This window comes from Podospora anserina, chromosome 3 (assembly GCF_000226545.1).
Source record: "Podospora anserina S mat+ genomic DNA chromosome 3, supercontig 2".
Classification (NCBI taxonomy): Eukaryota; Fungi; Ascomycota; class Sordariomycetes; order Sordariales; family Podosporaceae; genus Podospora; species Podospora anserina.
The window spans coordinates 1,627,594-1,649,589 of NW_001914856.1; the positions used below are offsets into that span (position 1 = coordinate 1,627,594).

General features: G+C 53.4%; 5 protein-coding genes across 5 annotated transcripts, besides 1 other annotated feature; 1 reads left to right on the top strand and 4 right to left on the bottom strand.

Moving 5' to 3' along the window:
- Nucleotides 1-2: 2 nt before the first annotated feature.
- On the bottom strand, nt 3-2,168 carry PODANS_3_6570 (uncharacterized protein; the record flags this gene model as incomplete). The annotated part of the gene is made up of 2 exons (XM_001909425.1): nt 3-1,940; nt 2,007-2,168. Coding segments are annotated over 2 exons (2,100 nt in total), but the record flags the coding sequence as incomplete, so codon positions are not given.
- A 1,645-nt stretch (nt 2,169-3,813) lies between these two features.
- On the bottom strand, nt 3,814-7,988 carry PODANS_3_6580 (uncharacterized protein; the record flags this gene model as incomplete). The annotated part of the gene is made up of 2 exons (XM_001909426.1): nt 3,814-3,942; nt 3,999-7,988. The coding sequence occupies 2 exons, from the start codon at nt 7,986-7,988 to the stop codon at nt 3,814-3,816; spliced, it is 4,119 nt and encodes a 1,372-aa protein (XP_001909461.1).
- A 2,481-nt stretch (nt 7,989-10,469) lies between these two features.
- Nucleotides 10,470-12,073, bottom strand: PODANS_3_6590 (uncharacterized protein; the record flags this gene model as incomplete). The annotated part of the gene is made up of 4 exons (XM_001909427.1): nt 10,470-11,030; nt 11,117-11,170; nt 11,223-11,881; nt 11,956-12,073. The coding sequence occupies 4 exons, from the start codon at nt 12,071-12,073 to the stop codon at nt 10,470-10,472; spliced, it is 1,392 nt and encodes a 463-aa protein (XP_001909462.1).
- A 624-nt stretch (nt 12,074-12,697) lies between these two features.
- Nucleotides 12,698-12,769, bottom strand: a tRNA (tRNA-Gly).
- A 611-nt stretch (nt 12,770-13,380) lies between these two features.
- On the bottom strand, nt 13,381-14,683 carry PODANS_3_6600 (uncharacterized protein; the record flags this gene model as incomplete). The annotated part of the gene is made up of 2 exons (XM_001909428.1): nt 13,381-14,434; nt 14,490-14,683. 2 exons carry the CDS (start codon nt 14,681-14,683, stop codon nt 13,381-13,383), a joined length of 1,248 nt encoding a protein of 415 aa, XP_001909463.1.
- A 3,078-nt stretch (nt 14,684-17,761) lies between these two features.
- On the top strand, nt 17,762-19,925 carry PODANS_3_6610 (uncharacterized protein; the record flags this gene model as incomplete). The annotated part of the gene is made up of 3 exons (XM_001909429.1): nt 17,762-18,021; nt 18,165-19,031; nt 19,085-19,925. 3 exons carry the CDS (start codon nt 17,762-17,764, stop codon nt 19,923-19,925), a joined length of 1,968 nt encoding a protein of 655 aa, XP_001909464.1.
- Nucleotides 19,926-21,996: the final 2,071 nt, after the last annotated feature.

A 21,996-nucleotide genomic window follows, 5' to 3' on the forward strand; every position in this document is an offset into this window, starting at 1 on the left:
AATTTCTCCTGGCAGATCGGGCAGACCTTGTTCGTCCCCGTCCCCGTCCCATCCCCCTCATCAGGCGCGGTGATCCACCTCTTCTTCTTCTCATTCTTCTTCCTCCTCCCCCCTTTTACCGCAGCAGACCAATCATTATCATCACTCTCGCTCCCATCCCCCTCTCCTGACCCGCCCCCGCCGCTGGGGGCGTTATAATCCACATCCGGCTCCTCGTGACTCTGAATCCAATCAAGCTCGCTCACAAACTGCGACCGGTGCTGACCCCTTTGCTCAGCCTCAGCAACACGCTGATGAACACGAAAGTGCCAGTCCATGTGCTGCGTCTTCTTCTTTCTGCCTTCTTCCGTGGTGGGGAAGCGGCGGCCGCACTGGGAGCAGGGGGGGCCGAGGTGATCGAGGAGATAAGGCAACAGATGCAGGCGGGGGAATTTGAGAGAGGCAGGGGTGAGAGTTATGATGTTCGGATCCGGGGGTGGGAGAGATGGGATGGCGGGTGGTGGTGTAGGTACGCCGGGGGTGCCGCCGAGAAGGCCGGACTGCCGTAGCATAGCCAATAAAGCCGATGGGTTCTGTGTCAACGGGTTGGCTGCCGCAGCGGGCGGTTGTTGTTGAGCAACTGGTGGTGCTGGTGGTGGTTGAAATGGAGCTGCTTGTTGTGGTGGTGATCGCAGCGCGGCCAAAGCAGGTGGTACAGCCGCCGGCGGCGGAACCGGCGCAGTAGATGACTGTTGAGGGGTGGCAGGTTTCTTGGCCGCCAAAAGCGCAGCCAGAGCGCCCTGGCCAAGAATCGCATCGAGAGATAGTGTTCCCGGAGCGGCACCTCCTGCGGTGGTTGTCGGACGGACTGGTGGTGGTGGTGCCGCTGCCACGGGCACGGGAGCAACATTTGATGCCGGACGTCCCAGAGCCGCCGCTAGTACCGCTGGTAATTGGGGCAGTACAGAAGGTGGAGGAGCAGCGGCAGCAACTGGGGGAGGTGCAAACTGTTGAGTTACAACAGGAGGTGTTGGGGTGTGCGTGTTGTATGGTGGTGGCAGAGCAGGAGGATATGATGGCGGTGGCTGCGCCTGGGCAGCGCGCATGTTTACAGCAAGTTTAGCAACTTGATCGCTTATGATCATCAACTGCTCCTGAGGCAGGTTTTGGCTCTGGACTACTTTTTGCAAATCCAGCAAAGCCTTCAGTCTGTTTTGTTTACTAGCATCATGCATGTTCTGGGCAAAACCCGCCCTGTCCAGCTCGATCAACTGCTGGATATCATCTTTCAACTTGTCTATGTTTATTCCTGGAGCTGGAGGAACACCATAGGGACCTTGGTTGGGAGGTGGCTGGTAGTGAGCATATGGCCCGGCTGATGGAGCAGGCTGCGGTGGCGTAGTACGGTTAGGGACGCCATTGGGTGTCTGTAGACATGTATTAGCAACACGAACGGCATGAATGAGAGCTACACTAGCACTTACGTTCCCGGAGCGCATGGGATAGGCCTGTTCTCCAGGCGGCGGGTACTGTCCATTAGGTGGTCCCTGATATGACGGCTGTCCATGTGGTGGTGGTGGTGGTGGTGGTTGGTAAGCTCTGCCCATGGGAGGTGTCGGCGTATCTCTAGCAGGCGGGCCGGCCGGACGCCCTCGCATGAGATGGGTCTGGAATTTGACTTGCTCCATGTAGGCATTGCGCGCAGCCAGCAGAGCGTTCTCAATGGGTCGAACCAATTCAAGTGGGAAGACCGGTTTCTTGGAGATGGACCCGGCTACAGGTTCCTTCCATGTCTTCAGCATTTCGTCCATCTTTCTCCGTGTCGCGTTGTCGACTTTGGTGTAGGAACCCATGAAGATTTGATAGAGCTTGGGGCCGAAATATAGGGCGTAGGGAGTCGGGACATTCTTCACGATCGAGTCCAGGACGTAGAGGGCGGGTAGGGTTTTGGAGGCGGGTGCCTATCGTGATGTTAGCATTTCTGATTATCAAGGATCAGAAGGACAATCTGCAAGTCACGACGTTACCTCTTTGATGTGATTTGTGAGGACCTCTGAAATGGCCAGACCATGGTCGGCGTTCTCTCGGGCGATGTTGGTCAATGTGACGATTTCAAAGCGAGCATTGGTGGTCAAGTCCTGGAGCGCCTCACGGAAATCGGCCGCCACTTCATCGCCGTGGTCTTCCATGATGGGTGTGAAACGTGGGAAGGGGCAATCAACAAGTCAATCCAGTGATGCTCAACAAGTAGTAGAGATATCGCTGTTCTGCTGCAATGGATTGCTTGGAGAGAAGATGATGATGACTAGTAGAGGAGAGCAGGAAATAATATCGCTCCGTTGCCCAGCTACCCTGCAGGCCTCACGCGCGATGCTCCTCCGCAAATTCTCCCCTGCAATCACAAGCCAAATCCCATCCGCAGATTTGCCTACTATATCAACTGAAATGGAAAGAAAAAGAATCAGAGAAGACTCTGATGGCCAGCGGAGCTGGTTAGATGGAAGATCTGAAGTCGCGACTCGATGGATGCTAGAATGTGGTGGATGGAATCAGCGACTGTTGGTTGTGGTTGGTTGGCGGTCTGCCGCGGATCGGTCGAATCTCAAAATGGCCGACGAGCGAGAAATTTTCCGCTTGAATTCGCCGCTAGAAGTTATTCACTCTGTCAGTGAGCCGCCGGCTGCTTCTGCTTTGTTGTGATTTGAGCAGAAACTGCAAAGTCGCAAGTTGTGTTCACGGTTGGGGAAAAGCTTGGAGTCGCAGTGCTGGTCTCTTTGCCTTTTTGTTGTGGGGCGCTGGCGCTGTGGAATTGGTCAGGAAGCCCAGTCCACAAAGTTTGATAAGCTGATACGCACGGGCCATCCAGCTGGGTCGGTGGGTCCAAGAACATGAGGGTATCACGAGCACATGAGATTCACAAAATGCAAGTGCTTGGTTAGGGCCTGGAACCTATATAGTTTCTTTCCTGCTAGCTTTACATTGCCTCACTTACAGTCTGCCATTTCTTCAGCGAGACCTATTCAAATCACCTCACCACCCCCATAAGAAAAAAATAGCCCGCATCACCCAAACCCCCTCCCCAACCACAAACATCACCCCGCCACAACCCCCTTCCATGTTAATGAACTTGAAGCCCTCCACCCCATCTCAGAATCTCTGCCGTTTCGCCTACAAGGTCTACACAAGTGTCCTACCCTGTCCATAACGGATTCACATCACACATTCATCATTGAGAACCGACGGGCAGCACAAAGAAACCACACATCCATTCAACCAACCGCCCTTGTAAACAGGCAGGAACCACATTCCACATATCCATCCCCAGCCCAGCCGATACACATCGTCTTGACCAGAAACAAGCCCTCCGAAATATATACATACAAAGAAATAAACGCCGTGATCCCTTCTTCAGAACAAATGTATTAAAAACAAAGTATACCACCGCCGCCGCCGCCGCCGCCGCTCCCATCATCGTCACCGATTCGTGACATAACACCAAAAAGATAAAACACAAAGCCCCTTTTATATAGGACCACCGTTCCCACCCCACACCCACATCACTGTAAACCATCGCTCAAAAGCAGAAACGGAAAAACAATTTGGGTTTTGCTCCCCAACCATAAGCCGACCTCCAAAGACATAATCCATGACCAACAAGATTATGATATACCCGCACTATAATTCCACGCTCTTGTCAGACGCCCAAACGCCATGCTTCTTTCGAGTCCGACCAAAAACACAATTCCAACCAGCCTCTCCTGGCCCCCACACAGCTAACCCCATAGCTGAGTTGTCTCTTACAACTCTCTTACAACAGCAAAAACGTCCATCACGTTATACCAGCTGGCCAAGAACAGCACCCTGAGGTACACGCACATTGGTAATGACCTCCCTGATGGTGGAGCCCCAGTACGGTAAGCTGCTGTAGAACATGGCACACATCATGAGGACGAGAAGAGGAATCTGTAGCACATGGTTAGCATGTTGTCATCAAAAACATCATGGGCGAGTCGACATACCCAAATGAAGAACAGATTCCGATCCCCACTCAGCCTCTTCATCCTTTCGGCGCGCGCCCTCAAGATCCTTTCCCGCTGAGCCTCAGTGATGGCATTCTTGGGCCCAATCTCGATGAAAGCGGCATCTTCATCCGAGAACTGTTCCTCCGCCTCCACCACTGGGGCCGTGACAGTCAGGGCCTCTTGAGTAGAGGGCCCAGCCTCGTCGTACAGGGCGGCACACTTGACATCTGCCTCGGCCTCGGCGGCAGCTTGAACCGCAGACGATTGCTTCTTGTCATAAGTATCTTGCTGGAAGATTTCGCTGTACGCTGGTGGTGCCTGGATTGGCGCGGGTTGAGCACTGGTGGCCATCGACGAGAGAGCGTGCCACAGCTCCTTGATAGAGGAAACGTCCTCCACGTTCGAGTCTGGACGAGGGCCGCCCAGGTTGGGAACCATCGAGGCTAACCGTTGCATCACAGCGGCCTGGTAATCTGGCATCTGAGGGATGTACGGCATTGGTAGGTTCTGCAGGATGTTGAGCTGCATAGCCTGCTGCAGTTGCTGGAACTGAGTAGTCATGTGGTCCCTAAACGCAGTCATGGCGGCTGTCGGCAAAGCAAGCCCACCCAGACCATCAGTACCACGGCGCTGCCGACGGGGTGCATCATCTGCCGGTGGAGCTGGTGTGATACTGTTGTTTTCGCGCATATCGAGCCACTCGTCTTCTTCGTCAGCATTCTCAGAAGCCGCGTCGCTCTCTTCCGTGGTCGCAAATGTCGAATACTCTGGACTTTCCTCGCCGTCATCGGCCTCCACCTTGAGACTGTTATCACTCTCTGCATCCTTGCTTTCGGGTGCGGGCAGTGCCTTTGCGAGACTGAGTGCACTGTTGACCCTGCTATGGAGAGAGACGCCGCTGCGGGAGCGCGTGTGTGATTCAAAGCGGTTGATGGCTCGAATGGCGGCTGGTGACTTGGCCACATCCGCAGCAGTCAGACCCGACAGTGTCCGCAGTGTGGAATCCGCGCCGTGCGAAGTCAGAAGGCGGATGATGTCTGGCCGGTTCTTGAGAGACGCCATGTGCAACGCTGTGTATCCGGCCTTATCTCGCACGTCGGGGTTTGCTCCGCGAGCCAAAAGACCAGCGACAAAGCGATGAAGGCCAAGATAGCACGCGACATGCAAGGCAGTTTGACCCGTCGCCCTCGTCCTCAAGTTGAACCGAGCCGAGTGTGGGCTGTCATCGAGATCAATCATCTCCAAAACGTTTAGGAGCTGGCCATCGAGGTTTGCCCCAGTTGGTCGGCCAGTGTATGATCCATCCCCTCCAGTCATCCCGCCTCCAGCCCCAAAGCTGTCCTGCGATTCCTGATGCCTTCCGATGATCTGCTGCGCAAATCCGTAGAGACCACCAGACCCTCCATTCATCTTACTGTTGAGGATAGCAAGGGCGAGGTTGACAGCTTGCTGATCACAGTCGTCCTTGTACGTAAACCACACGGGGTGTCCCTGCAATTCTAGTTGAGCATCCTTGAAAGTGATCCTCACGGCACCAGGAGATTCGGCCGGTGGCACTAGACACACAAGAGATTCAGGGCCCCAGAATGTCGTCGTCGTCGCCGGCTTACCGCCAAACATGACTTCCACGCCCCTCTTGAACCCCTTGCCTAGCACAGTAACCTCATACCCTCCCAGTACCAAGCCCTCCTGCGGTACCACCTTATGTATGACTGGAGTTTGTGAAGCGGCGTTCGAGGCGGCGCTGGCTGGACCAGAAGCGTACACATTTCTGGGTGCAACTTGAGAAAGAGCCACGCCCCCACGTGCTGCGGGCATAGTAAGGGTTGCCATGGAGGTGGTGGGGCTGGGGGCTCTGCTTTGGTGGAGCGAGGACGTTCCAGAATATAAACCGGCACCTCCATTGTCCAGATTCGCGGTCCCGTTCGGGTTGAATAACGACGGTTGGTTGTGGTTGGGCGTCGGTGGACCACTGGCGTGCCCCGGTGACATTTGCAGCTGGCCTGGGGCCATTGTCCCTGTGGGTGACACAAACATTCCGTCAGGGGGGAGCCCCAAATGTGCAGGTGGCATGTGTCGATAGTGGGGGGATGGTGTTGACGAAGCCGAGGGGCCAACCGTCGATGGCAGTTGTGCTACCGGAGACAGGGCCGTTTCGAGCCGTGCTGCGGCCTGCTTTCTCTTCTTCGACGGTTGCTGTCCAGGGAGGGGTCCAGCCGGAGCCGGGCGTACCAAGAGGCGAGAAGCTTGGATCGGCTGGTCAGGCAACTGCGTAGACATCGATGAGCTGCGCCTATCTGCTGCGTTGGTCAGGGGAGGCGAGGGGTAGAAAACTGTGCTTTCGACGGCAGCCTGTCTATTCAATGCATTTTCGGCGGCATGGGGAGTCTTGTGATCATCGGTAATCATGATCGAGGGTGACAAGGCCTGGGCGACAAACTCTCCCCTGAAATCCGTCAGTGTGAAGATGACCTGAAAGCCCAGCTTTTCGGTATGATGCCGGCAGTAACACGCGATTCTCATCGGTGCCTCGACAGTCCACGGCGCTCCTGGTTGCACCATGTGCACTTGCAACTGGCCTGATTCGTCCGTCTCCCCCTTGGGGGCTTCCCACTCCCTGACTTCGCCAGTGTTGAAAACGATCACTCGGTATAGCTCGTCCTGCCTCCAAATCTCTTCATCTTCCACCTTTTTGATCTTTTTGCGACTGGCCCGCTTCCGTTCTCGCGACACACAATTTTGACAAATGGTGACTTCCCCGCCATCCTGAGGTTTTGGTCCTTCATCACTTCCGTCTCCGGACTGCAAGGACGGTAGAGTCGGCTTCACTCTAGGTACCTTGGATGCCTTGCGTGCTTGTTCCATGGCTGTCTTCATGAGGTCCTTGTTCTGCATGGCGCTTGTACAAACAAGCCGAACGTGCAGCTCCAACATGTCTGGAGACGGCTCTGGGGTAGGCTTGGCGAGAAGCTTTGGCTTGCTGATGGTGTGTGTTGGAAGATGAATCCTTTTGATACCAGGAGGGAGTGGCGTCAGGTTCAATTTTATCGGAATCTGCGTCTCGACTCGGGACTTGGTAGGCGTTGGGTCTACGGTAAGCTTGAAAGGTTGCGGTTGGGTAAAAAACCCCCTATTGAAGTTGAGTGGTGGCCCTACGTTTCCAGAAAACTGTGATGGAACAGGCACCATCTGCGGATTTACACCCATGCCGATTGGGTGCCATGGTGGGTAGGTGTTTGTTGGTAGACCATGGTAGTACTGCGGCGATTGGGGGTTGGGCATTCGTGGGGAGAAAGGAGATGTTTCGCGCGAAGTCTCGAGTGACATGTCACTTGTTGTCTGCTTGAAATCAAAGGGCTTCATGTAACCGTCAGCTTGCCATGTCTTGCCCTGGCCAGACAAGCTACTTACCATGTACATATTGTTATTGCCAAACATCAGAGAATCGGCCTGGCTCGTCTGCGGCGATAGTTGCTGGGCTGTCTCGTAGCCGGCGCTGTTTGGGGAGCTGAAGTCTGAATGAGGCTCCATCGCTCCTCCGAAACTTGGCCCGTCAAGACCATTACGCCCGTCGACAGTTTGCTCCGTCTTCCATTCTGGCTTGATCTCGGACCCATCCAGCACTGAATCATCCTTGTGGTTTCTCAATGATGTGCTAGTAAACGTTGTGCTTGCTGGCCCGTTGGAGGAGCCCGAGTCGGCCAACGAGTTCCGCGAGCTGGTGTACAAGTTGACCTGGCTCATGGGAAGAGCGTCAGAAGGGGACAAGGGGATGAAGACATCCCCCACGTCGTCCATGACATCAGGCCCCGAGGGAAGAGGGCTCTCATCGGAATCGAAATATTCTTCTGGATACGGCTCATTGGTGAAATCCTGCATCAGCGACATGAAGTGGCTGGGATAGTTGCTGCTGCTGCTGCTGCTGTTGTTGTTGTTGTTGTTGAGCTCATCAAACGAGGGTTCCCAGGCTGACATTGGTTGGTCCATGTTGGACAGTTCGCAATTCAAGGCGGCCGGTCCTGCCGTGGCCATCGAGGCTGGTGTGCAACCAGCTGGAAGTAAAACGGGCCGCTGTCGAGCAGGGGGTGCGCGTCGCGTTTGCGAGGCGTTGTCGGTAGTGTCGTGTGTCAGGGACGAGATCAGACTCGGACTCGAAACAATTCGCAGTTGATGTTGTTTTTTGTTGGGACGGCAAGAGTCAAAGTGGGAACGAGGCCAAATTGCGCCCAGGCGGGGTTCTCAGGGCTTCGCGATGGTCGGGCAGCGGTGTCGTCTCTTCGTAAACGCGGCTCTCACTCACAAATGTCACCTGGCGATGTGGATGATGGCGACGGAGAGAGTGGAGGTGAGGTCCCCCGGTGGTCGGTAGGTTGGTCGGTCGGTCGGGGAGACAGGATTGGATTGGATGGGGTTGGGGCACTTCCAGTGCTGCACAGCGGTGACGGCGAGAAGCAAAGGGAGAGAGAGCAGTTCGAAAGGCGGTAAGCGAAAATGAGCACTGGCCAATTGTCGATGTTCGGACCCTTGCAATGGCAAAATCGCCCAGCCTTGACCTGGATGGTCAATCGTCACTCTCTGCGTCTCTGTTGCAGATGTCTGACCCTCGGCGGTCAACTTCCGGGTGACGGTCGTCCGGAAGAGTGTGTCGTGACCTTGTTTCTTGTTGTGTAGCTAGCTAGCAATGTGAATTGGGGAAAAGCAAAAGGCAAGGTGAGCTGGGCAGGGCAAAAGTTAAGTCTGAGGTGAGGAGGGCACTTGGCTGCGGAGAGGAGGTGAAGACCAGACCGGACCGGGGGCAAATGGACTGCTCTGCACACCTGGATCAAACCTAAAAGGTGGGGCCTTGTGGAACGCAGGGAAAGCGTGGTGCTTCTGTCAGCCACTGGCAAAATCCCAAATTAGGGTAAAGCTACCGCAATGTTGGAACTGTCAGTGGTCACTGACGGATACAGGGAGGATTCTTCGATATTTCAATTCGACAAAAGTCCTGGGTACGGCATCGTCGGCAGGATCCCTATCAGACTGAACCGCAGGCACGCGGCGTGACTGACTGAGTGAGTGAGTGTATGTGTGTGTGTGTGTGTGACAGTCGTCATTCATCCGCACTCGGGCTGCATCTCTGCTACTACTGCCAGTTGTCCCCTGAGGTGTTCCTGACTTCGGCGTCTCTTTTGCTTTGCTGCAACTCACATCTGCCTGGCTGGCCTGCAGCGGATCCGCCGGCCTAGTGTACATATGTGTGTATGTAAAGGGCTTGGTCTGGATCGTAGTAGCAAGTGGAAGAAGATGGGACGACGCTATTCCGCAATGATGCCATGATGGAGATCACGGATCCATCACGCCTCTTTGACAGCTGCCACTAGTCAACTGATTAACCTTGGAGAAGCTGCTCCGAGAGGGGTCTCAGGGTGCACGGGGCACTATCATGAAGATATCTGGTATGTGCGTGTCAATACTGCGTCTCAGACATGCAGTTTAACCGATTGATATGTCTCTATCGAGGTTTTCCCTCCAAGCGAAATAACAATCCCAGCCATCCAGTCTTTTGGGTCGTCTAAACTTAGCCAAACACACCAAAAACTAGCCCACCGAGTTTCTCGGCGCTGGAAAGGGGACAGGGGGAAACGCGTCATTTTGCGGACGCTAACAGGAGGGAATAGGATATAAATGATGGACGAATTACGGAACTGTTTCGAGTATTTCTTTTTCATATTACGGACTGACGTCGTGGTCAGAGAAAGCGAGACTGCTGCATGAGACGAGGGCCTTCAAGGGTCATAAAAGGGTTCAAAAAGGGAGGTAGCTAACTGGTCTTCTTCATCTTATTCTGTCTACAACATGCGACTCCAAAATGATACTAAACTCCTTGCTATGGAGGCACGCAACACTGCAGAAAAGAAAGGACAGAGGACATCTGAGGCCTCTCGTTTGGTGGTCTATACATCATGTTCCCAATCCCACCACTTGGCACTGTTTCTTTACCCCGAGATGGAGGTCATCCCGGCTAATCCGGGCAGCCCAGTACTCAACTACTGTCAGCATTGTGCGTCCCGGCCGGTCCCGGTGCTGAGGTCGGTCCTGCGATCGCTGGAGACTCATCCGGAAACCGTATTGTCCGTCCTGGGAGACTTGGTGATTCGAGGTCTATTTCGACGGCGCTGCTAGATCCGTCAGTGCCCATGGCGAGCCCGCCCGAGCCAGCGGGTATGGTTTTGACATCTAGTTCCCCACCTACTGGCCGACTGGGGATAACACTGCCGCCGATTCTAGAAACGGAACGCCTTACGTCTGACGAAGGAGGCTCCGTGGCAGGCAGTTCCTCTCCTGAGTTTCTCCTTGGTCGTCGGGCGACCAGTGTGCTCACTCTGTTTCGAATTGGTGGAAGAAATTCCCCCCCATCAGATGTCACAGAGATTCCTCTTGAGAGGGTCCTGGGAAGGTAAAATCCTAGCTTTCCAAGTGGGAGACTCAGGCCATGCACAACCTGTCACCGTACATGTTAGTCCCTTTTGTCTTCTTGTCATAACAACAAAGATTCCAACTTACAATACTGCAAATGGCCAGGAACCATACCACAACTTTGACCACGTGCCCCAAATGCTCAACCTCCTCGCTTGGCTCCATCGTCTTCAAGAACTCCAATGTGATATAGAGATAGAAGATCGCCGAAACCCCTATCGGGCCAAAGAAACCCACGAATATCGCCTGGCGGACTTCCTCGATCTGGGGGATAAACTTGAGGATCGCAAACACCCATGGCAACCTCCTGAACAGCAGCACCAGAATTCCCAAAATAACCAGCCGATGCAGCGGTGCCACCCCATCATTCACCAAAAACTCATGCCACGGGCAAACCGCCCCCAACCACATGAACACCGACACATTCAGCAGCATGTCAATGGTTGGCTGTAACGAATCGTCCAGCGTCTCCAATCGAAACCAGTCATCCCAGGTGAAGGCATTGCCTGCAATGAAACAAGCAAGGACGTCATCGCTCCCAATCATCCCACACGTTCCCACGATGAACAACTATCAACAGATGTTAGCTTAGTCCTTCCCAGACACATTCCCCTACTTCTTCAGACCCAACCTCAGGAGTTGTAGAAGACACCTACCGCCAAACTGATAGCAAAAACCAAAAAGCTCTCCCTATCCACAAACTTCCTCTCCTCAGCCCAATGCAACAGCTTGTTCGCTCCCCAACCCACAACAGCACCATACACCTATCAACATCACCAGCTGGTTAGCAAAATCTCCTCTCCCTCGAGGGCAAAACATCAAAAGCACAAAACCTACCACACTCAACAGTATCGTATACCCCCAAGTCTCCCCAAACCACTGCCCCATCGCCCCCCTCACCCCCCCATCCCCTCCACCCCATCCCACCTCAAGTAAATACAGCCCCAAAAACAAAAACGGATACCCCAACCCATCATTCGCACCACTCTCGGCAATAATCACATCCTGCAGCTCCTTCGGCACGTTATGATCCGCAAACTTGCCCTTCACAATCACATTGCTCAACACCGGGTCCGTGGGCGTGACACAGCTGCCCACCACCAGCGCCTCCAGAAACCTAATCCCAGGCACCAGACCCCAGATTAAAAGAGCAGTAGACAGCCACATAGCCGTCATGATCGGGCCCAGCAACCACAGCAGCGGCCGCCATTGTTTCTTGAGATATCGTGACGGTAACTGAACACCCGCCAAAACAAGCTGAATCCCAAGAACAAGACGGGTGAATGAGAGCGTGACAATGTTGAGGTCTTCTTCCGATCCCAAAGTATACTCGAGCGGTTTGATTAAATTCGCCGCCGCCGGAGAAAAGGCCACTCCCGCAAGCAACGAAATCACTAATACATTTTTCGTCAGTATCTCATCTTCACCAACGGTTGAGGGAGGGTGTACAAGTCCAGGCGTCATAAGGGATATAGACAAGAAGCAAAACACCTACAAGCCTCACTCAAATAAAAATTCTCCTTCATCAAATACGACACCAGCCCAAACAAACTGATCCACCCCCCCAACACGCTCAACACAATGTTGAAGTTTGTAATCGCCAAGGTCGGCATCTTGGCTTTCCCTTTCCCCCCCTTGGCGCCAAGCTGTCAAAACCGCACTCCTCCGCCTCCGGCTCGGGACCTCCGGACTCCACCCTTTCCGAATCCTCCGGACCGGGCGGCGCGGAAACTCCTTCTGTCCAAGTAAAAGCCGCAAGTGGTCTGTGGTGTGTATGTCGAAGGCGTGAGGCTGGATGTTATCGACACATTTGACCAAATCCCTCTCCGTGTTGTTTTAGAAAATCTTGCGCAGGAGAGAGAATCTAGAATGAAAAGTGAGCTCAGACCACCCACCCGTTAACAAATCAACAAACTTACTTTGAACAACAATGACCCAGCAACCGTTATCTGTATCGACGTCAGTTGAGGAGAGCGAGTGAGTGAGCAAGAACCATAAAAAACGCGGCGCCAAGCCCGCTTTTGAGGACCAGATCACACAGGCTGGGTCACCGCGGGCACAGTGTCGGAACCCCACTTTTGTTGGACAACATCCCTCAAGCAGGAAGGAGCGGAATTCCATGAGAAGAGATCCCGATGGGTAATCCCCAAAACCTTAAAAAATCAGACGAAGGGTGTTATGTATAGGGGCATTCAGCCCAGTGAGAAAAGGCCAAAAATGAAAGTCCAAAAGTTGAGTGCGGCCATCGGGAATCGAACCCGACTCTAATGCTTGGAAGGCATTAATGCTAACCACTACACCATGGCCGCCTTTGGTTGTTAGAGTGGCGAGGTCATAGCATATATAAGTGGTTACAATCTCACCCACAATCTCATTAATTCTACAGACGACTATCTTCAAAAGTGTCTTGTGCTGTCGGTTGCTCTCTGTCGTTATCTTGCCGGACAGGATTCATCAATTACCACCACTCCCCTCAAACCAATATCACGGAAACACCAGCCAGGGCATTAACAGGACAGAAAGTTGATACATTACACCACAGCTATAAATCATGCTGATTGCCCCCCCCTATCTAACGCCTTGCTATCCGTTTATCCTCCATGCCCACCATCCCTTCGCAATGAGATACTTTAAAATGCTTCCCAGTCCATGTTGTTGTTGCTTGTGAAATGTTTTGTGTTTTGTTGCGCCGTCATAATGCCAATCCGGATGTACGAGAGGACTACCTAACTCCCTCGACTTCTTCTTTGCAAAACTCAATACTATCAAGAACACCATAAGATCCTCCCATGTTAGCTTGTTGCTGTTGTTGTATGTAAGGCGTGACGACGACACCGCCCAGAGATGTCGTCGCCAGTGTTGTTGAGCCGTGTGTAGCTGTGTGTGCCGCAAAGGGGGAGGTGTAGAGCCCACGTAGTGACTAGGCATGGATGGCTTTGTCCACCTCTAGAGGCCTCATGCAGCCGCCTGACTCCCACTCCCAGGCAATCAAGCTCCAGTTCAACTCCCGGCGCCAAAACAGGCCAAGACCACGACCGCCATCGGCTCCCCCAAGTGAGGGATGACCACAACCCCTATCCTCCGCGCTGAGCCCGCCCGTCAACGGCATACGATGACGAAAGACAACCTTGCCCATGCGAGAGTGGAGTATCGCCATGGAACACATGACGCAGGGCTCGTGTGTCAGGTACATCTCGAGACCGTGGCACAAGTAGCCGTCTGGGCTGGGATGTTCCAGCTCAAAGACCTTTCTTTCATCCTCGAACAAGGGCTTGTCCTGGAAGCACTCATACTCTAAAATGGGCTCCGGATTGGTCCGAGTTTGTCTGTTTTCGCATCGAACCAGCTTTTGGGCAACCATGGAGATGGCACGCATGACACAGTGTGCCATGGGGTTGCCTCCATCTCCGCATTTGCCTCGCTGGCACCAACGAGCGTCACCAGCCAAGGCGACAATGGTCGTCTTGTCTTCCTCTCGTTGAATAACGCAAGCGCCCATGGCCTCTCCATAGCCTTTGGCCTCGGACTGGTGGGCGACTTGGTGTGCGAGGCTCATCCAAATGGCCGCATCGTCACTGATCTCGTCCGTGCTGCGGGCGATCATCGAAGGATGCGGTCCAAGAGGATTGTTCTTGCGGTATACGGCGGGCCAGAATTGCTGTGACCACATAGCCGCCTGAACCTGGGAAGCAGGTGCAACCATAGGGACCGGGATGCTGCTGATGAACACCTCCTCACCCTCCATGCCGTCGAGCTTGGTCAGTTCCTGTCTGACCTCCTCCTTGTTCAGCATGGATTCGGGCCCTGCAATGATGTATATCCAGTTCGATTTTCCGGTATGGATTTGTCGGGTATCTGGGGACTCGTTCATGAACTTCGCTTTGATGTGGGCAGGCAAATCGCAAGGCTTGGCGCATCGACGAAGATGAGGGAAGCACTTAACCACCTCTTCGGATAGTAGCTCTCGCAACATCCTGTTATCATGGTGAGCAGTTATCGTCAGGGGACTCGAGAGGGTTGGGAACGTACATGATTGCGGGGTTGGCTGTCTTCAGAGGCACGCGAGTGATCAGAACTTTGGCCGTCACGTAATCATCTCGCAGCTCCAGTGTCGTCTTTAGTGGGATGAGGACCCCATGTTCGACTTCCCCACGCACAAGCTCCTTCACAATAGGCTCCTGGGCATCAAGGATGCGATGGATAGAGTTCTCTTCCTCGTCCATCTTGTGCAGGTTGGCTTCCCCCTTGTCAGTGCAGAGGGCTGCGCGAGATTGTCGTGAGACGATGACAGAGGCTTGTCTTGCAATCGTGATCCAAGGAAGTCGTGACAAGGTGTAGAGAAGGCCAGCAATCAGATAGCAAATATGTGGTCGACTGTTCGATGAGGGTGGCAGGCGAAGAATCAACGATGAAGCGTGACTAGCGGGGTAACCGGGAAGATAGGCGATGGTGGAGGAGAAAGGGCAGAATCAAACGACAGCAGTCAGAGGGTATAATGGAACATGCAGAGACAAGAAGTCCGGACGAGAAACCATGGCAGTATCGATTCTAGAGAAAGCAGGAGCAAGAGCAAGACGGGGAGCACTTAGACAGCCCGGTCCCCTACGGACAACGACAACAACAAGAGGCAAGCAACAAGCAAAACGGCACCATCTGTTGTTTCTTCGCTGAGTTCCAGACAAAAAAATTATAGACAGGAGCTCCACCTCCAGCTTGTTCCTGGACCCCTGGTAATTGCGGTTGGTGGCGGCAGGCACGGAGGCTGGAGCTGGTCAACCCAACCCCAACCCCACCTTCCCCTTGCACTTTTTGGCGAGCGACCGACTGCGGGGTACCTATACAACCCTACCCTTCCCCGCAAAGCAGAGAGCTCCCCCCAACTATTTTCCATTACAAAACACTGAGCGGATGGAACTCCAATTGCACATTCGAATTGCTAACCTTTTCATGTGTTCCAAGGATCAGAGCGCGAGGATAGGTCCATTCCCGGATAATATAATGCCCTTTAAACGGCCCGTTTCCACGCCTCTAGGTTCCAGGTTCCAGCATCTTTCACAACCCCTCTTTGAGACCTAGGTGGGAGAGGGGTTTCTTGACCCGTCCCAGCCAGTGGACAGTGAGAGTGAAAGGAAAGGTGGATGGTCTCCAGACCACACGATGGAGAAGATACGGAGATAGGAGAGGATGGCATGGATGGAGACAAAGAGCCCTCACGGACAATGCCGTTGTTCATCAGCACTCATCTGCCAACACACCCACACACATCCACACCACATCCCATCCCCCTCCGCAGCAACAAACGGGCGGGTGGTGTGGTGCCGAGCAACGCATTGGATGCATCCCAGGCTTTTTGACATCGGAAAGCGGCTGGTCTTGGCAACTGACCCCGTTCTAGCGTGGGGGGCACACGCGCATTCTGCCTCCATGCCGTGCTGAGGTGCATATGCAGCGCAGCACGCAGCAACAAGCAGCAAGCACCTAGCAGGGCGCCGTCTTGTTGGAGAAGGAAGGGGTGGGAAGGCCAGCCTGTCACATTTCCCATGTCGAGCACGACGCCTCGTGAAGGGGGTGCGAGTGATGATGAGGCATGATGAGGCCCTGATTGCCTTGGCGTGGGCTTCATTCGGCGCCGGAAGTCCGAGTGCGGACCTAACACCAGAGGTTGGAATTGAGCTGGCTGCAGCTGAAAGAGCCAAGCCGGCGGCTCCTCCGCAACGAGCAAAGATCCCCATCTTCCTCAATATGGGAAAGCCTCCTGTAGCGGAGGGTGCATCGGCAGCATCGACACCACTTGTTGCACCACTATTGAGCCGTGCACATCGCATCTGGGGCAATGAAACCCCAGAATCCCGCGTCAGAGTGTTGATGGACTTGTCTTTGTGGTAATTCCTGCCGGGAGGGAGGGGGGCGGGCGAGGAGGAGGCTAGCCACATTGCTCAACAAAAGACTCAAAGAAAGGTAGGAGATTGGTACATATTTGAAGGTACCTCCCCCAGGCCAAACACCACGGCCAGCCGTCGTCTCTCTGTTTACATTTCCCAACTCTTTGACTCACTCTCACCCTCACCCTCGCGGATTGCTCCAACAACACTTGGCTGCCCTCCATCAGCCTCTCCTGGTATAATAAGACAACACCTGCCCAACCCAACAAATCACGGACGTCCCGGATTCAGCCAACAAAGCCAAAGCCCGTTCCTGGCTGTCCTCCCATTCCGGACTTGGTGTTCTGTTGCGCAGCGGACGCCAAGAAGGCCACCTCCATCGTCGGGCTCGGGCGCAGTCGCAGAGGCAGGTCGACTTGTCTTCGGAGTGTCACAGAAGGAGGCCGACGGTCGAACGTCTTGTCATCTGCCGTGGCCTCATCGTGTGCGACGGTCGTATATATACCCCAGACCACCTCTCATCAGCGCCTCATCTCGCAGACCTTGGCATCGGCAGCTGCGCTCTCTCTCAGCAGTTTGAGCAAAAGGGTGATTTGAGTCACCCGCGTCACCCCACGACCCTTTGGGAAACGAGCCAGGTTACGTCACTTCGTTTCCACCGGATACACCCTGCCAAGCACCTGGGCCAAGACGCCTCGCGACCCTAAATCGTCTTAGCCACTCGACGTCGACAGAATATTCTCGGACGACGTCAAAGTCCCACGAGACGGTCCATCCCAGTCCATCCCAGTCCGGATTGTCCATCTCTTGTCCATCTCATCATAACCTGTAAGTGATGGCTTGCTCCAGTCAGATGCTCCGCCGGTGGCGATCAAAGTCAGATCTTTGCCGCAAAATAGAGTTTGTTGCTGCCGGCCTTCTGGGACTTTTGGAGACCCTGCTGGAACCCTGACGGAAGGTCGACCACCGATCAACACCCGGACGGTCAGCACCGAATATTTTGTGCAGCCCCGTGGACCCCTGCCCTTTGTGTCCTGCCGCTAATTGGTGCTTAGATAGCGCTGCAACCCCACTAAGGGAATCCCTGCCCCATGTTGCAGACGCGCCATCCGGACTCGACTTTTGATCTCAAAGTCTCCAGTCGTCGTCCTTCTTCCATGCCACCGCATTCACTTTGGTCACCACCATCATCATCATTCACTGGTCTCTCACGCAAAAGAAAACGCGAAGAAGGTCTCTTTTCCCCCTCTTCTTTTTCTTCCTCTCACACTTCTCTATACTACTCTGCTTCTACTATACATACACACACCCACTCTCGAAGCGGCATCACCGCACAACACCAGCACCACGGCTGACCTTGCATATCACTATAAAGACTCGTTTCCAGTTTCGCAGCCCTCGTCGCTGCGAAAACTGGCGATGAGCCATATAATCGGATCGTCGGCCACTGCACCATCATCACCCTCGATCCGCGCCAACGGACAGCGACCCATTCCAGGCGCTCATCAGTTTCACGATGGCTTGCTGCCGCCAGCTGCTGCGTCGTGGTCCAGCGCACTAAAGGACCTCAACGACTTTGAGCTCTCGTCGTCACACCCAACACGCCCTGGCTTCCAGCAGCACTATGACTCTCCCTACTCACGCAGCATCCCGTCCACTGCCCCCGGTTCTCCTCGAATGTGAGTCGAATGCAATTTTTCCACTTTCTGCGAGATTTTGTGCGAAGCTTTCTGCGCCTTTTTCCAACCGGGCGCATAGTTAGCCTTGTCATACTTGCTGCATCCCGCTGTCATGTCAGTTTGACTGACTAGTGTTGAAACAGTCCACCCCTTCGACAGAACTCCGGCAGCCATACACCAAGAGTCCGGCCACATGCCACCACGCTGAATATCCCGGGCATGACCAGGTCCAAGGCGTCCCCCGATGGCAGAATTCCCGACCGCGATGTCGCTGCGAAGCTCGTCATCATCATGGTCGGTCTGCCTGCTCGAGGCAAGTCGTACATCACCAAGAAGATCCAGCGCTACCTGTCGTGGCAACAACACAATACCAAGATTTTCAATGTTGGAAATCGTAGGCGCCTTGCGGCAGGGGTGGCCAACTCCGGTAGTGGATCCCCGACCTCGGCCACTAGCAGAGGAGTCGATGTGCCCACCCAGGCTGCTACCATCCTTCTGAATGGCACGAAAGGTCCTGACATTATGGTAGAGGATGAGCCGACCAAGCTGGATCTCAATGGGGAGCCCAAGTCGGCTCGCACCAAGATTGACCAGTCGGCCAAGTTTTTCGATCCAAATAACGAGATTGCAGCCAAGCTGCGTGAACAAGTCGCTCTCGACACCTTGGATGAGCTCTTGGCATACCTTCTCCACGGAGGCGGTGCTGTCGGCATTCTCGATGCCACAAACAGCACGATCAAGCGGCGGAAGCTCTTGGTCGACCATATCAAAGCTCGGGAGCCAAAGCTCGGCATTCTCTTCATCGAAAGCATCTGCCACGACCAAAATCTCCTCGAGGCCAACATGCGCCTGAAGCTTTCCGGGCCAGACTACAAGGACAAGGATCCTGTCAAGTCTTTGGCTGATTTCAAGGAAAGAGTAAAAGCCTATGAAAGTGCTTACGAGCCGCTGGGCAAGTGGGAGGAAGACATGCATCTTCAGTACATCCAGGTATGTTTTATCTTTGGTTTGTTTGTTAGCCACACCCACTAACCAACTGTGCATAGATGATTGATGTTGGGAGAAAACTCGTGCACCACCGACTCAAGGGATTCCTTAGCGGCGGGATCGCTTCTTACTTGACGACGTTCAACCTTTCTCCCAGACAAATCTGGATCACCCGCCACGGCCAGAGTCAGGATAACCAACTGCAAAAGCTGGGCGGCAATTCTGAACTGACCGAGAGAGGTCACTGCTATGGCCTTGCACTCTATAACTTCATGACGTACAAGCGCAAAGAGTGGCTGATTGAACAGAAGAACAAGATCGCACAGTCGACCTTCCCACCGCTGCCAGGCGACAACACGCCACCATATCCCGAGCTCAACCAAGAGCTCGAGGACAAGAACTTTTGCGTCTGGACTTCGATGCTGCAACGCAGCGTGCAGACGGCCGAGTACTTCGACGCAGACGAAGATTACGATGTGAAGGCTTGGGAGATGCTCAACGAGCTCAACGCTGGCTCCTTTGAGGGGATGACTTACGAAGAGATTGCGCAAAGATACCCCGAGGAGTACCGGAAACGGTCCCAGGACAAGCTCCAGTACATCTATCCTGGAGTGGGAGGCGAGGGTTATCTCCAGGTTATCAGCCGTCTCCGGGATATGGTTCGGGAGATTGAGCGCATTACCGATCACCTGCTCATCATCGGACACCGATCAGTTTGCAGGGTGCTGATGGCGTACTTTATGGATCTCACTAGGGACGATATTGCCGACCTCGATGTTCCGCTGGGGATTCTCTACGCTATTGAACCCAAGCCGTACGGCATCGAGTTCCACGCCTACAAGTACAACGAGGAGCAGGGCTGGTTCGATGAGCTTCCCAACTACAAGCCTCGGAAGACGGTGGACAGGAACTCGTGATGGAGATTTTGACATCCCATCATGTGTAACATTAGGCGGCCAACACACCTGGTTACGTTTGCCGCGCTTTGATTTTTTTCGCTTTTCGGTTTTCGGCGTCTCGGGTTTCGGGGCGATACCGTGGTGGCAACAACCACAACTCGCTTGATTTTGACATTTATCAAGGAGGCTACACAGAGGCGTTTATGGGATGGGGGCAATGACTTAACGGACTAGGTACAGATGGGACGAACACGTACACAACGCAAGCACATGAGACATCACCGGCACACAATCATCATGGGTTGCTTTCATCATGGCGCTCGACCAAGCAACGGCTCTTTTTTTTTTCTTTTTTTTTTCCTTTTTAGACCTGCATGCGGGGATGCAGGTTATGCATTGTTATTTTCTTGTCTGTTTTCTTTTCTAAAGTGTGTGTTTTTATTATGGCAAGACCAAGCAGAGCCAGCGCAGCGCATGTAGAAAGAGCTTCAAGGTTGCAAAAATTTGTATTTGCATTCAACGAGAGAAGGGGCCGAAGAAGCAAGCATATATTACCATTGATATCAAGTGCAACCAAAGCTAGACGCATGTACTCATGATAGAACAGGCTGGGGTTGGGTAGCCTGGTGTTTTGTTGTAGACTTGGGCGCTTGGGGTGGTAGCGTAGTTTGGTTATATGTTGACTGTATCATGTCGTGTAAGCTTCTTGACTTAGTGGTTTTGTGAGTTGTTTGGTGGTGAAGATGAAAGGTTGAAAATTGTCTAAAAATCTTTGGAGTTGTTTTTTTGCGCGGTTGTTCTTGGATGGGTGAGGTGAGGGTGTTTGTTTATTATGGTGGTGGAGGTGAATAATAGTGTATGTATGCATAATGAATAAAGGATGGGCGACGAGACAAAATTGTGAGAAGGAGAGGTTTATATACGGAAAATGCCGCTGCCTTTTGAGGCTTGTAGGTAGCCATCGAGCAGGAAAATACAGACACATGTGGGAATATGGATGAATGTGAAGTTATTCTCACACCTACAAGAGATCAATCCGCCCATATCTTACACCACTCACGCAGCCTTTTTTTTCCCCAGCAACCGAAGTAAATCTGAGTATAAGATTGAAGACTAAAAAGGTGCCAGAAATCCAAGCAGCAGTCACAACTATTCATTTCTGTCCTTGACTTGACGTGTGCCAGAGAAATCACCATTGGGAAATGGTGACCCAATGAGGAAAAAAAATTAATTGAAAAAATTACCAACAGCATACAAACTTCAGACTTGAAATTGTGCCCGTCAAAATCTGTTTCTCATCACTCACGTGTGAAAAAACCGTCCCAACTCGAGGCTTGTCAATGACCGCTCGATATCGATCAGACCCTACCAGACCCCACCCAAGCCCTGAATGTGGGGCGGTACGGAATGTGGGGCCGAGAAAAAAGGGGGGCAGGGTGCCCCTGTGGAGATCTTGATGGAATGTGGGGGTCACCTTTTCTGGCCCTTGTTGATGATGAAAGCGAGATGCGATTTGGTGGATGAGAAAAGTTTTAAATTATGTTTTTGGGTATATCTCTCAGGTGTGAGTGATGGGGCCTTGAGTTGTTTATACTACCCCAACGACGGATGCTTACATCAAGTTGCTACCCATTGCCAACATTGTTAAAGACAGGTCAAGCAGATACGAGATACGGCTTGTCTCTCAACTCCCCAACCTGTTCCCCCTTTCCATGGTCTATACAGACATCTCCCGTCTTTTTGAAGCTTCGTTCAAATCAAACCGACTTCCCAAAATACCCCAAGTCCTCCCTCAACCTCTCCTCCACCCACCTACACCACGCCCCGTCCCCCCTCCACCCCCCTTTCGTCTCCCTATTCAACCACCTCAACCACCTCCCGATCCCCTCCTTCTCCCCCCCCTCCATCTCCACCCTCTCCCTCGGATCCTTCCCCTCCTTCCACCCCTCCTCCTCCTTCACCTCCCCCCCTCGGTAACCACAACCCTCTTTTCTCTCTCGGCACTCCCCATCATCTCCCCTCCCTCACCGTCGCCATCATCATTTTCATTCCACCCAATCCCCCCCAACCACAACACTAACCTCCTCCC